The sequence below is a fragment of the Barbus barbus genome, assembly GCF_936440315.1.
Source record: "Barbus barbus genome assembly, chromosome: 3".
NCBI classification, from domain to species: Eukaryota; Metazoa; Chordata; class Actinopteri; order Cypriniformes; family Cyprinidae; genus Barbus; species Barbus barbus.
This window is the reverse complement of record NC_136731.1, coordinates 975,759-990,806: the sequence shown is the minus strand read 5'-3', so window position 1 is coordinate 990,806 and position 15,048 is coordinate 975,759. Positions and strand designations below refer to the sequence as shown.

The following is a 15,048-nucleotide window of genomic DNA, read 5'->3' as shown; positions in this document are numbered from 1 at the left end:
TTTTTGCAAAAGATCGATTAAAAAGGTGCACAGGAAACAAGAACCTTGAAAAAATGACAAGCGGTGTCATAAATGCTGGCCACATCACAGAGATGCCGACTAAATATGTATATATCGTATGGGACTAAAATTATCACAGGACCTCGGTGTTTGGTGAAATATGGTAGGTCATTTGCGGGGGAATATTTACTTTACAAATTACAGACATGGCCGATTTGCACGGGATTAAGATCGCAGACAACCTCCGCAATTATTACAAATGACTGGAGGTCACCAGGTAATACTAATCCCGTGTGAATATGCATATTTTATCGCCCTCATCTTTTTCAGTGAGCAGTCAGCAATAGAAAATCGGACATTTCAAAATAGTTTTTTGCTTTGTTTTGTTTTTGTTTTTTCCTGGTTAATATTGGTTAAATACTGTGTTTAAAGCAGGCCTATAAATAATCACATAATTATTAAATACAGAACTATTTAAAAAAACGTGTGCTTTTTGTATTCTAATAAATATATATTTAATTTAATATTTTTTTCTTATATATATATATATATATACAGTATATATAATTTTCATTGCACTCCTGAGGTTTTTAATGCAGAAGCACATGTGCTCATTGTGTCAAGTCCTGTCTGTGTGCATTGAGCGTGTTTTTGACTGTCATAAAGCAGGTTTATCCTCACCTGGGGTCAGAGGTCACTGGATCATCACTGAATTTAGGAGGAGGACCCATGGATGCATCACTCTTCAGAGACACACAGCTGTGATCAGGAGATGAAGATCTCTCACTGCAGATCCTGATAAACACAGAAATCATTCTTCCTTTAGTTCTGTCTGCTGTTCTGTTCATCTGTATGATTATCATCTGTATAGATGCACATCAGCGTGTGATGACTGACTGGATGACCATCTCTGCCAATATCACTTTATGTCTGGCAATCAGTATACAGTACATACTATATACAAAGCAATTTTATTCTATTTTTTCCCCCTTTTTTATTATCTTTTTGAGCATTATCAACTCTGGATGATGGATAGTAAAGCCTAGAGTGTTTTTTACAACACTTTGTCAGGAACTGTTACCATTTTAATTTATCTATGTTATTTTCACCTGTGAGGCCCACAATGGGGGGTGAAGGTTAACAGAAAAATGTCAAACGAATTTAGTATTTTGACAATAAAAATAAAAATAGCTAAGGCTATTTTTGTACAACGTAGGCTACTTTTTTTCTCTCTCTCTCTGCTATTGTGTTGTAAATGTTAAACGATTGACAAAACGATACAAATAAATTTTTGAACAACATTTTTATTTTCTCTGACACTTTTTTTCCTGCTGTGTTGCATAAAATGTTAAACAAATTTTGATTCATAAATTCAAGTCAAAGTCATCAAATTCAAGAATTGACAAGACAAATAAAATAAATACAATTTTGTGCGGACTACACTTTTATTTGTTAGCCGATCTCTCTTTCAGTAGCGGAAATTTAAATGTGAGATTCTGGAAACAAGATCTATCTCGTATCTATTAGTATTTTGACAAGACGAATAAAAATATCTAGGCTTTTTTGTACAACATCATTTTTCTCTCTCTCTCTCTGCCACACTTTTTCCTATTGTATTGTAAATGTTAAACGAATCGTATCCTGACGAATTTAGTCCCCCTTTATTAGTTTTTATATTCCAAAATACTATTTCGTTATATAATGTATTTGTTGCATCATGAAAGAACTTGTGAGTTTAAACTTATTAATTTGTCCAGTAGGCTATTTTCATTGTATTGGCTAAATCGTGGTCAGGTTTTATTTATTCGTTTCTTGTTTAATAATAGGAAAGAAATAATACAATGTGCTCACATTTTCACTAATATTAAAGAAGGAATTTTATTTTTAAAAAATGTTCAATGATTTCTTAATTTGGGCATGTCATGTGCAGGAGTTGTCTACTGTAGTTCCTGTTAAATAAGGACAGATAAAGTACATGTAGAAATTGTTATGTTTATTGTAGGAATTATTAAATGTTAATTTCAAACATTTGTATTTGTGACAAATAATGTGACACTGACATTAGCATATCCACATTGAATATGTTTCCACTTTTAATGCTCCAATACGAAGTAAACTACCTTTTCTTTATTTTATGGTAATGTAACATATCATTCAATACTATAAATAATACTGCACACCTGTTAAATTTGTAAATTTAAAATACAGTGTAGTGTAACACAGTAAAACGTAAGCGCAAGCTCACTGTCATTCACTAGTATATGCTGCTTGACTTCGTTCTGAATAACAAACGCACTAAAGGACTAAATTTGCTTCTGTGAATATAAATTATTTAACTAGTTTATCTTAGATTATAGACCAACTGCAAGCAATTTCGGCAGAATGCAATGCAAAACATGAGGGAATATGCTCCAACGTGTTCATATTCGCACTTTTTAAAGTCTGTGGTTAAAGAGCCACTTAACGATAAAAGGCAGTGAATACACATTTTTAATGTTGCCGCCACGGTAGAAGTATTGTTCTGGATGAGTGCCATCTGTAGCAGAACTGGAACGCAATAATTCTGACTGAAATATACATTCTGATCAAATTTCTACATAATAATTTCATGACAATATTTCATTAGAAATTAAATGTAGGTTCAGAGTTTGGTTTCTATGTTCAAATGAGTGAATGTGTGTCTCTCAAAGCTTGTACAAGTTAACATTTTGAGCTTTTATTTTTATAATAATTTTAAATTGTCATTTCTCTTCTGCTTTTACTTGTAAGCAATCAGGTATCTTTTTGTTTAGAATGTGATTCTTAAATTTAAACTTTTTTTTGCACACGAGGACTAACATTTTGTAAAATAATGATTAAAATTAATTACTTTGTAATTTTTAAAACATATAAATTTCAGTAATTAATAAATTTTGTCCAATGAATCACAGAAATAATCTTCAGATGAATCAGTAAAATGCTGGTTATCTGCAGCTCTAATTGAGAGTCAGTGTGTGACTCCTGTCTGAATCTGCTGCTGTTGCTCGGTGTGTTTTTCCTACATATTGAAGCAGCACTTGTCGACTCGTGGAGCGTCTGAGAAATGATGTACTTTGATCCAGTGATTGTTCACGCTGGTTAGTGTTTATCAGTGCAGCATGAATTGACCTTAACACTGGATTATATCTCACCTGGGGTCAGAGGTCACTGGATCATCACTGAATTTAGGAGGAGGACCCATGGATCTGTCACTCTTCAGAGACACACAGCTGTGATCAGGAGATGAAGATCTCTCTCTGTTCTCCATAATGACAAACTGACTTCACACCTGCATATGAAGACATAAGAGAACAAATGACACATAATATTGTGATTATTATTGCAGTAAATCTTAACGCTACACACACAATGAGACTGAAGAGAATGTGGAGCTGCAGCAGGATCCTTTTCTTCTAAATCCATAAAGTGGATTTACTTTACTTTATGTAATTGTATTTGTCTGAAAGAAGAAAGTCATATACACCTAAATGCTTTGAGGGTGAATAAATCACAGGCTAATTTTCATTTTGGGGTGAACTAACCCTTTAAAGTGCTCAATTTGGTATGAATTTGGGGTGGTGGCTTTAAAAGAACTGAACTTGCAAACAGGGCAACGGTCACACCAAAATAAAAATATTCATTATTCTGAAGCTGAAAATACGGTCCACACATATGCTTTTACTCTGTCACTGGCTACATATTAGGGCTGTGAGATATTGAAGAAAAATGCTATATATGTGATACCTTGTTAAATAATGCAATAATCAATATGCAATATGATGTTGGTTTAATTGTGCGAAATCAATTTAAATTATATTTAAAAATACTTAAAAACTATATAACTAATACATGTGATGCAATCTAGGAAACCCACCACATGGTGAAATTTGACCTATTATAGGTTCCAAAACTGTTTGTATTTCATCCATAGCTTGAACTTAACAAAAGTTATGGTTGTCTTAAGTTGGCTGATCACCATGAATTTTGAGAAAAACTGATTTAAAGAGAGGCAATGAAAATAAAAGCACAACAGTCAAGTATCACAAGTAAAAATCACTTTACTGTGGTAAAAGACTTATTTTAGTCACTGTACATGTTGTAAAAGACACAAACTGACCCCCAGGAACACACGACTTGCAAACATGTATTATTTCTATCTAGCCAAGTTTCGTATGAAGTTTCCCTTTACAGTAAATGCGAACGTCGCAAGGCGGAAGTAAGTATGCACACACTCGCGTCGCCGAAGCTCATCCTGTGCACCGAGCCTATTAAAAATAACATGGCTTGGCAAACTATATTTTTGTGTTCTTATTGCATTCCAAATAAATTAATACGTGTGGAAAAAATCCTCTCCCTTCTACCATGCACTCTCTGTTCTCCGCGGTGTCTCCTCCCAACAATAACTGCATGCATTTCAAGCAAGTTTAAGACATGCTTTTTTGGCCATTAAATAATGGCGCAAATACCAGTAATTTGACGAGCGCAAACATGAGTAAATCTCGTTGCGTAATTCATTTGAATATTTTGCGTCTGAAAGGTAAACTCCTACAAATGCATACTCAATAAGGTAGGGCTGCACAATTAATCGAATGCGATTGCCTTCTTTCAGATGGAGCAGCATTTACTACACAGAGCCGTAGTTCACTGACAAGCTACGCAAAAAAAAATTATAACAATTTGCAGACAATATTCTTGCGTGATTATGAATTCGAAGAAATCATTCTGCTTCTCAGTGAACTACGGCTCTAGTAAATGCTGCTCCATCTGAAAGCACGTGAAAACACCACATTTAATAACGTTTTTCCTCCAAACTCACTTCATAACATCAGTCGAGTGTTTGAAATAAATCCTTCCGTGAGATGATGAGGCTTCTAACACAGAATAAAGCACGCAACATATTTCACAGTATTCTAAGCAGTGATAGAGGTTATGTCGATTAGCATTGCATTATACTTTATTATAATGAAACTTATAATAAGAAGAACTCAGATAAACCATATATTGCAGTAGTTGTGTGTTTATTAGTCACGTTGTATCAATGAAAGCAGTTACATCTTCTGTTTATTCAGCAACTGGGCTTCTTCTGCAGGGCATATTTGGAGTTTCCGTGCAAGAGTGTCCTCTGGCCTTCGGATGAAGATTTACTACTGACCACAGAACCAATCGCAGCGTCTGTCTAATCGCAATTTTGATTTCATTTTGATTTATTGAGAAGCCCTACAATAAGGTCAGGTGCAAAAATAACTGTCCACGCCTTTTCAACGCTAATACTTCACTGTGCGTCTTTAGTAAAACCTGACAGTACTATTTTAACACCAAAAGACTGTTTGCGCTGGCACAAGCTGCTAGTAAAACTGGTTCAAATGTTTTTCTGTTCATTAAAGGGGATCTATTATGCTCCTTTTTACAAGATGTAAAATCAGTCTCTCATGAGTGTGTATGTGAAATTTTAGCTCAAAATACCCAAGAAATAATTTTTTATAGCTTGTTAAAATTGCCACTTTTCAGGTATGAGCCCAAACGCTTTGATATTGAGTGTGTTACTTTAATGCAAATGAGCTGGTGCTCCCGGAGAAGAGGGCGGAGCTTCAAGAGCCCCAGTTTCGCATTAGCAGTAGTCATGGGAAGTTCGGATCATTTTACCGACTCGGACCTCTGAGTCTCGTTCAGCAAAATGAACGAATCTTTTTTCGAGTCATTTCGTTCATTTCGTTCATTTTAGCAAAATATAATTCAAATGTTATCTGTTACTTTCCAAACACATCTACTACTTATGCAAACGTTTATCACACTACAAACAATATAAAACTATGCTATAAGAAACAGAAAATATTACTTAATTGTTTACCTGGGTCTTTAGTCTATGATTAGCGCACCACCTCTTATCTGACAAGTGTTCGGGTTTGAGTCGTTCGTTCATCACGTGACAGCCCCGTACGCTTAACCAATGCAGCCTGTGTTGGTATTGATCCCTGCACGTATTGGGGACTTGACCGATTTTTTCCAGGATATTTCCTCAGAAAATGATACTTAACCACAGTGTCCACAATGGCTCAGATGAGGGGAGTCTATGGAGACCCCTATGTTCTTTAGTGCATCCCAACACAACACTTGAAAAGCCTCTTTGGCGCTGACAGTGTATATCTCCAGCAGCTACAGTAATCAGTAACGTTAATGGTGGAGGCGGACCGCAGCTTCTCTCTCAGGGCTGTATCTGTGCTTATAGGGCAGCATCACTAATGTGCGGGACTTTTTCCCCTCTGTGATGTGAACAGAGGGAGAATCTGAAACCGCTCGTCCTGAGAGGCTGTTTATGATTTTATTAGATTATAAATAAATGAGTGGGTGGATTTTTACTATTATAGCCTGGATGTTTCCACACACTGCAGCCACACTGTTTAACAAACACAGTTAAACATCACAGATTGCTGTGCTAATCTCCAATTATTCTCCTGTTCTACTCTGGATATATAATACATAACCAGACAGTTTATAACTCTTGTAGTTATGTGTTCTAAACTTGTCAATTTATTTCAAGCTGTCACCGTTTCAACTAAATGAAAGTAATGAAAAGCATTAATATAAAAATGGTGCTGGTCCCAGGGGTGTGGACTCGGGTCACATGACTTGATCAGATCAGCGTCGTTATCACTCTAGACAGCTGCAGCGTGCTCGCGCTTGACTGGCAATAAGCCAGAGACTGCGTTCAGGGAGCGCTTGATATACAATACATGCTTGTATAAATTAATGGAGTAATAGCATAACTTAGGACAAAAGAACCGAGATAAGAAAAATAAAAAAATAAAAATGACATGATTCGTTTAGTAGCTATCTCCGCTCGTGAAAAGCGCCGCCCTGCCCGTTTGATCGCCGCCCAGCAGACATGCGAGAAACGAGAGGTGCGGCCCGGTCACTGGTGCTCGCCTCATCATCACCGTGACCGCTGCTGTTAAATTATAAACATATTCCTCACTTCTTTTGTTTAGTGAAAAGAACTAAAAAGTTCTTTTAAGAGTTTTAGTGAAAACTCTTTCTTTTTTCTTTAACCTATCTTACTGCTGGGCTACTGTACGTTTGCTAAAACTGTATAAAATGGGTTTGAAATGTGTTTGAATATTCTAACAATTGAGCATCAACCCATGGCATGCATGTTGTAGGCTAACGTTACTAGCTAATTACTGGACACTCAACAGGTGCCATAGCAGCAGAACTAGAGGATGAGTTGGCCAAGACGTGCCGATCTCAGCCCTTTTCACTGATGTGTGACGAATCAAACAACAGAAAAACAGACAAAGAATTTGTCATCCTGACTAGACTCTACGATGAGGCCACTCTGCAGGTCGCTACAAGATTCCTGGAGATGCCTACATGCAATGTAGGAAATGCAGAAAATCTGTATGGAAAGCTGAGTGAAGCATTAAGGTAAGGGGAACTGAACTGCACTGTGTTATTGACATGTTTAGTAGTTTGGATTTAATTACAACCTTACATTTTGTCTGAGACGTTTTGTGGCATTGTTTCCTGTTTCCAATAGAAAAAGAGGCATCCCATGGGATAACCTGATTGCCTTTAACTCTAATAATGCGAGTGTTATGAAAGGCCGACATAACTCGGTCATCAGCAGACTGAAGACCAGCCAGCCCCACATCCAGGACCTTGGCTGCATCTGCCACCTGGTACAGCTGGCCACTGGCTGTGGCATCAGAGCAGCCCAGGTACCGGTGGAAGACATCCTGGTGGGGATATACACCCACTTTGATAAAAGGTAAATGCATACATATAGGCCTGCTATTTATCTTGCCTAATATTGTGTGTGTTACAATGTAACAACATTGCATGTGGCTAACTTATGAACAAGGTAGCCTAGTAGACCTGCTGTTCATATTCTTTACACACACACACTCACTCACTCACAATTCCAACCACTAACAGAGTAATTTTCTATCTCTCAGTGCAAAAAGATGTGAAGTTTACAAAGAGTTTGTAGACTTCACTGATTCAGACCACCTGAAGCTCCTCAGGTACTGCAGCACAAGATGGCTAAGTCTGTTAACCTGCATCCAGAGGGTGCTGAACCAGTGGGATGCACTACAGGTAGGATGGTAACTCCACTCAGCAGATATCTACACAGTTTACTATACCCTGTATCTCTATGTACTGTAGGCCTACTTTAACAGTCATGAGGAAGTAGAGGAGTGTTAAAGTGCGTGATCTGGCAAGCCATCTGCGTGATCCAATCATGAAGACCTACTTCCTCTTCCTGAGTGCTGCCCTTAAGCCTTTATCTGAATTTAACATTGCCTTCCAGGTGGGTGTCAATGATATTGAATGAATTAGTGAATAATAACATATAATTAAATGTTTGTGTTTATTGTAGTATTCTTATTTCACTGTTATTTTGTTGTGACCATTGATATTATCTGCAGTCAGAGGGAGTACAAATTCACAGACTTGAAGATGAGATGTGCAGGCTGATAAAGAGGATCCTGGGCTACCTCATACCAGCCAGGGCAATCGTGGGTGTACCTCTCAGGGAGGTGGAGTATGGAGATGGACATCAGTTGGCTGATGAAGATCTCTTTATTGGAGCAGACACAAAGGCATTCATGAGAAGCACTGAGCTCCCTGTGTCAGCCGAGAAGAAAATCTTTCCCAGTATATTACCCAGTAGTTATATTATGATATCATATTTGACAGTATGGGCTGTAGTGTGCCTAAAAATATTATCACTAATGCATTTTTTCACTCTTATGCTGTTGTAGAACTGTGAGAAGCTTCTATGAGGCAGTGCTTAAGAAGATGTTCTCCTCCTTTCCCCTCGACCATCCACTCCTGAGGGACCTGAAAGTGCTGGACCCGTGCTCCACACACCCGTAACAGTTGGTGGCGATAGTGCCAACCACCAATAATGGTAATAACGCACTTTTTAGCCGCGAAAATCATAACCAAAATGGAGGCAGACGTGAAAGCTACACTGCAACGACTACTGTCTGAAAATAATACGTCAGTTGTGCTCACGGATATTTCTGGGCGGTCTGAAATAACTCCAAAAATTTTACACGTTGAGAAAGATGGCGTGAAAACGCCATACGCCAGCTGCAAGACTTGTAGACAACTGATTAAGTACTTTTCAGACTCAGGCACGAGTGGCCTTCAGCGTCACACATGCAAAGCAGCCCTCTCGAGGCAACCGACAATCTCTTCCTTCTTCCTTCCTTATATAATGTGTGTGTGTGTGTATGGATGGATGGATGATTTGCATAAAATTCAACATGAAACACACTGTGCATTGTTAAGATGACTTTCAGTTCAATAAAATAAATTACATTTTGGATTTTTATTCAACTAAGCTGGGCATGCTGTGATCTGTACTGTATTTTTGTTTACTGTAACTGACAGATTCCAGCCCAAAAAAAAAAAAAAACAACACGGGAGTGGGAGTCATTCTTCTGGGATTGGGACGGGACGGGATTTCCCCCCAGTTTTTTTATGGGATTGGGATGGGATTTTTTTTGTGGGAGTGGGACGGGAGAGATTTGAAAATTCACTCCCGTGTCACCCTCTAGTGGGAATGCTCGCGGCGGGCGCCGGAAAATTTCCCTTATTTTCAAATCCAAAACTTGACAGGTATGATCATAATACATGCTTATCTTCTGAAAAAAATAAAATTGCACTGGGGAAGTTTCTGAAATTTTGGTTGATTTGAAACGGAATGACTAAATGAATTACAATAAGGAACTATTTATTGTTGTTGTACAGTGTGACAAACATTATGCTGTATTGATCGGCGATTGCCCAGAGCGCCATACGTATCTCTTCCCAGCAAACTTGGTTCGACGGCATGGTCAGGGATAATTTACCAAGAACTGTTTCAAACACTTTAAGATGTGGCACAACCTGAGAAAACTGGTTATTAAAACCTTTCATAAACATAATAATCCCAGAAGGAATGGGGAAATTCTCTGCTGTAACTAGGATTTTATAGTGTGACAAATATTCCTCAGATTTAAAAGGTTTTCCTTTATCATTAAATAACTGACCAACCAATTATCAAACTTATTTATTTTTGTACAGTAAATCTCTGTTGTGTCAAATTATATAACTGTGGGATATCAAGTACAACTTACTTGCCAGTATCAAGTAAAATGTACTTAACTCTAAATGTAACATTTGTGAAGACATTAAGTAAATGTTACTTAATTATATTTAACTTAGCAGGTTGTATTTATTAAAAGTAATTAAGTAAATTGAATTTTAAAAGGAACGTCACTGTTGTGCAAATATCAAGTAAATTTTATAAATCTGTAATATTTACTGTTATGAAGTAATTAAGTAGATTTTATCATGTCTGTCTATTTCACATTTTGAATTACTTAGTTTAATGAATTTATATTACTCACTATTATTATGTAAATGTTGCTTTTTTTAAATGTTACCAAATAAATGTAATAATTTTCTCTGCATCAAATACTTTTATCACAATTAAATACAATAAAGTTGAACAGTTTATTATGTCAAACATTCCATAATATCCTGGAAACATTTCCCTGCCTTCCAAAAGGATGGACACATCGACTGGATCCTCTCGACCAGTATCTTAAGGATATGTTCGGCGGCATCACTGCGAGTGTCCTCCTGCATACAGTTTATAAAAAAGAAAGAACACAATTCTATTGAGAAACAAATACAAAAGAGATGCATTATCAGTGCAGAACGAGCATGCTTGCTAAAAATGACTAAACATAACTCACATTATGTTAAATTCAGTATAATGTGCTTTACAGTGAGTCAACGTTAATAAGAAAATGAGTAGAACATTGCACAAGACAGCTGCAATCACAGATTGTACCCATAAAATGAATGTTGTTCGAAACCATACATTGTGTGCCTCTGCACCTTCACAGTGCCAGGAAACCCTATGACTTTGTAATATCCAGACTACGTTTAAGTTGTGACTGCACATAATTTGGACCATTGCTGAGTGGAAAATCTTCATGTTTGTGTCTTTCACTTGCACTTAAAAATGATTTTTATGACACAAAAAGAAAATCATGCTTTACCGGACAATCTTCAAATAGCTCTTCTTCTTTCTCGCCGAGGTACAGGATAAGGCTGCGGATGACAGTTTCACGTCTCATCTCAATGCTTTGGTTCTGTGAACAGATTGATAATGTGTCAGTACTGTGTGCATTACAAGCAGTAGGAGTTGTCCTGCATATATACCTGCATGCAGTTTTTTTGTGTGCAGTTATCTGTTACAAGTTAAATTTAAGTTTTTAAAAAGACCATTTTATATATATATATATATATATATCCCAATCCAATACAGTTTTATGACCTGTCAAAAACACATGCATTTACTTATCTATTTGTGGATTTTACATATTTTTTTAAAGATTACCTGCTGTGTGAGAGAGAAGAAAGAGCGAGAGAGACTCTCTCATTGCATGACTATTTTAAATAAGCCTACCCGGCTCAGTCTGTCCATAAACGGCCTCAGCTTGGTACCGATGACACCTCCCTTGGCCGTCATCAGGGCAATAAGTTTTGTTGTGTAGTGGTCAAGTTTATACATAAAGCTCTGCTCCAGTGAAACTGTAGTTATTCTCCTGAATTCCTCCTTGATCTGATTTTACAAAAAAAAAAATACAAAATTACAAAATTAGGAACTAGGTCAAATAGTCTGATGCCGAGTTTAAATCCTGTAGATATTAATAATAATGTATACTTTATTAATCCTGCAAGGGGAAATTCCAATCTTTTCACTCTGTTGTTATTACACACAGGCCTGAATTACACACACAAGCTAAGCCTATACATGCACTAATGGAGAGATGTCAGAGTGAGGGAGCTGCCCATGGAAAGGCGCCCTGAGCACCTTGGCAGTGCCCAGGAGGTGAACTGGCACCACTCCAACTACCAGTCCACCACCATATTTTGGTCCGTATGGGGACTTGAACCAGCGACCCTCCGGTTCCCAACCCAACTCCCTACAGACTGAGCTACCCCCAAGCCAACAAATATGGCTTCCAATTTTAAATTGTTGTTACTGCCCAATAGAGCAGGTATAATGTTTAAGGGTTTACAGATTCACCTACCTCAGCTTCACAAAACAAAGCAGGCCATCTCTCTCTGAAGTCTTCAGCTGCAGGACTACCACTCACAACTTCGAGCCTTCGATAGGAGAATGTTTTGGCCATTTTTTCTTGAATCACCTTGTTGTTGTTCTTCTTCTTTACCTCGTTAAGAAGCTGCTGTCTCTCTAACTCCAGAGTGTCGCTAGTTTCTCCACTTGGATGTGGAGGAAGGTAGTTCACCTCTGCGCTCTTTGGTCGCTTGCAATTTTTTGCAGGATTTCTCTCACCATGGGGTTTCCTTTTCAAGGAGTTGATATCAAGCTCAGGACAAGGAACTTCACGCCTTCTCATTTTGGAACGGTAATTAGCCATCTTGTATCTAAGACGCTGCTGCCAACCGTACATGCCTGAATATGAGGTTCCAGGCTCTTTTAGGCATGGATGCTTTTTTAGCAGAGCTTCTACAACTGCCAGTATTTGAAGGCCAGAGGTAGTGGAATATTGCTTCAGCAAGTTTCTCAAGTATGTCAGAGTTCATGCTTGGATTATGAAGGAGTGAGCCATCAGTTTCATAGGCCTTATTTCCTGCTTGAAGGGGCAGTTCAACATTATATGAAAAGGTGGGTATCTCAAAGACAGTTGGCCACGGTTCAGATCGAAACTCTGGGGACCTTGGTAAAATGATGGTGTCGGATGAACTAACCGAGGAACCAAGACCGCTTATCACCTGCCGCCACCTACTGGCAGTTTAGTTTGTTTAAAAGTGTCGTTCTTTCCAACATTTCTTATTTGTATATTCAAAAAAATATGTAAAACAATCTGCACTGACCCTGACAGCAGCACAGAAACAAAGAAATGAGGAGATAATTATTGAGTTTGCAAATGAACATGTCTGAATTGTTTAAGGACTGAGAGGACACTGTGTGATTCTTCAGATGAGCTTCTAATAATCACTTCATCTTCTGGAGGACTTTTACTAAAGATCTGTAACAATTTGCAATAATATTGCATGTGTTATCATGAATTAACTTGTTAATAAAATAATTTCCACCGATAACTCGGCTTTTAGTCAAAGGAACAAACTTGATTTTAAACTGTTCTTTCAGGTAAATACTAATATTCAGCTCTTTTCCATGTAATAAAAGCTTATAATGGCTCTCACAAAGCTCCCTCCACAAACGATATTAAAGACACAGAAAATGAGTTCATGTGTGGTAAGTCTTTTGAAGCTTTCGGTGCAGTTTGTTTGTTTGCTGAAACTCTTTGCTGTAATTCTCAGATATTATGTTTCATGCTCAAACACGTGTCGAGTTCATCTATGAAACATTCAGTCAACTAATTCCCTCTGTCATGTTTGTAGCTCAAATACCTTTTATGTTGCATTTCAGAGCTTTAGTGAATGGGAAGATGATCAGTGAATAATTAGTTTGGCTTGAGAAAACCAACCTACTTATCTGCTATTTAAGCTTCTTATTATTCGTATGAGACTAACATTTCTGAACGCTACTCCTAGAGCTTTCAAGCTAGAACCACCAAACTAAAAAAAATATTTCAAATGATCTCATAACATTATTTAATGTAAATTAAATTACTAAATTTGATTGGTAACTTTCCTATAGTGTCTTATTCTAATTACATTTGATGATCAAAATTAAGAATTTAAAATGAAAGATGAAGCATATTTTAAATCTCTATTATAATTCGTCATTATTATTTTAAATCAGAGGGTTTTAAAATCTTTAACCAATGCCAATCATTAAAAAGAGCTTGTCAATAAAACCTTGCATCGCCATTGGATCCTCAAGCTCTCAGCGAAAGCTGGTAACTTCACCCCGCCTCCTTTCAGATTGACGCGGCATGCACAGCCTGGAGGAGACAGAGCTCCGCTTTTTCAAAATGAAAGGGTAAATAAATAATAACTAATGTTTGAATAGTACAGCGTTTTCTTTACTCAGCAGGCTCGTCCAGGGCGGGCACTAGAGACTCACAGGGCGGGCCAGGCCCCACATTGCCCGCCCATGGCGCCGGGACTGGAAAAAAACGCAACATGGAAAACTATCGGCATGGATTTTGGCCGATAACCGATAGTTCTGCAAATCAACTACCGGTGCCGATTAATATGCAAAACCAATGAATCGATCGGCCTCTAATCTGTATTAATTTCATCATTTGTTGCAGAGGGTGATCCTCTCAAAATGGCAGCGGCGCCCCAGCTTGCAACGCAGTGTGACGTAGATTCACATTTAATCAAAAAATTTTATCAAAACTAATGGAGATAATGAAAATATCAGAAAATAATAGGAGATAATGAAAATATCTGAAGACTGTCATGAAAATTAATGTTAAAAATAAAAATATGACATATAAACATGTCTATGAAAAGATGAACACATGATTAGATGTTAGATTATGTTTATGTTACAGCAATGTTATTAACTAGTAACTATTAACCCTTAAGGATCTGTTTGATTATTTCATGATGCTATTTTTTAAAGATAACTTATGACAGATTTGTAAATCGTTAGCATATTACTTAATCGTTTGTGAATGTATAGTCATGTTTTGTAAATTATTAGTTTATCATTAGCTAATTACTTGTAAATGAGTTAACAAAACACAAATTATTAGCATATCACTTATTAATCGCTTATGAATGTTTGTAAATGATTAGTTCATCATTAACTAATCACTTATAAATGACTTACAACTGAACATTATTATAAAGTGTTACTGCATTCGTTGGCAATTTAGGCTATATGTGTGTAACCCTGGGTTAATTTCTATTTCTAAAGCATAATACTTTATTAATAATATTATCATTTATTTGCACTTATTTTATTTTTTTCTTGTGACAAAACGGTTTCTATTGTGTAAAATAATGTACGTGTTCAGACATGTTTGTGTCAACAAGTTGTGTTTGATTTAACCTTTAAATGCATGAATGTTTCCCAAT

The 15,048-nt window shown here is 37.0% G+C and overlaps 3 protein-coding genes across 5 annotated transcripts in view; all 3 read right to left on the bottom strand.

Moving 5' to 3' along the window:
* LOC306856327 (NLR family CARD domain-containing protein 3-like) overlaps nt 1-3,301 on the bottom strand; it is a gene marked incomplete at its 3' end in the record, with an annotated part of 34,684 nt that extends 31,383 nt beyond the window's left edge. For all 3 annotated transcript variants that reach the window (XR_013783005.1, XR_013783006.1, XM_079395549.1), the window contains exons 1-2: nt 3,171-3,301; nt 682-795 (exon numbers count right to left, since the gene is read on the bottom strand). Coding sequence is in view for 1 of the 3 variants with exons in the window: in XM_079395549.1 (XP_079251675.1) it covers nt 682-795; nt 3,171-3,286 (230 nt within the window). The remainder of the gene's footprint in view (nt 1-681; nt 796-3,170) is intronic.
* LOC306856321 (uncharacterized protein) overlaps nt 1-15,048 on the bottom strand; it is a 1,000,538-nt gene that overhangs the window by 961,880 nt on the left and 23,610 nt on the right. The window lies entirely within an intron of this gene.
* Nucleotides 10,528-12,481, bottom strand: LOC306845076 (uncharacterized protein; the record flags this gene model as incomplete). Its single annotated transcript, XM_079377636.1, has 4 exons — nt 12,117-12,481; nt 11,489-11,644; nt 11,079-11,171; nt 10,528-10,653 (listed from the first exon to the last, which is right to left on the bottom strand). Exons 1-4 carry the CDS (start codon nt 12,465-12,467, stop codon nt 10,528-10,530), a joined length of 726 nt encoding a protein of 241 aa, XP_079233762.1. The 5' UTR covers nt 12,468-12,481.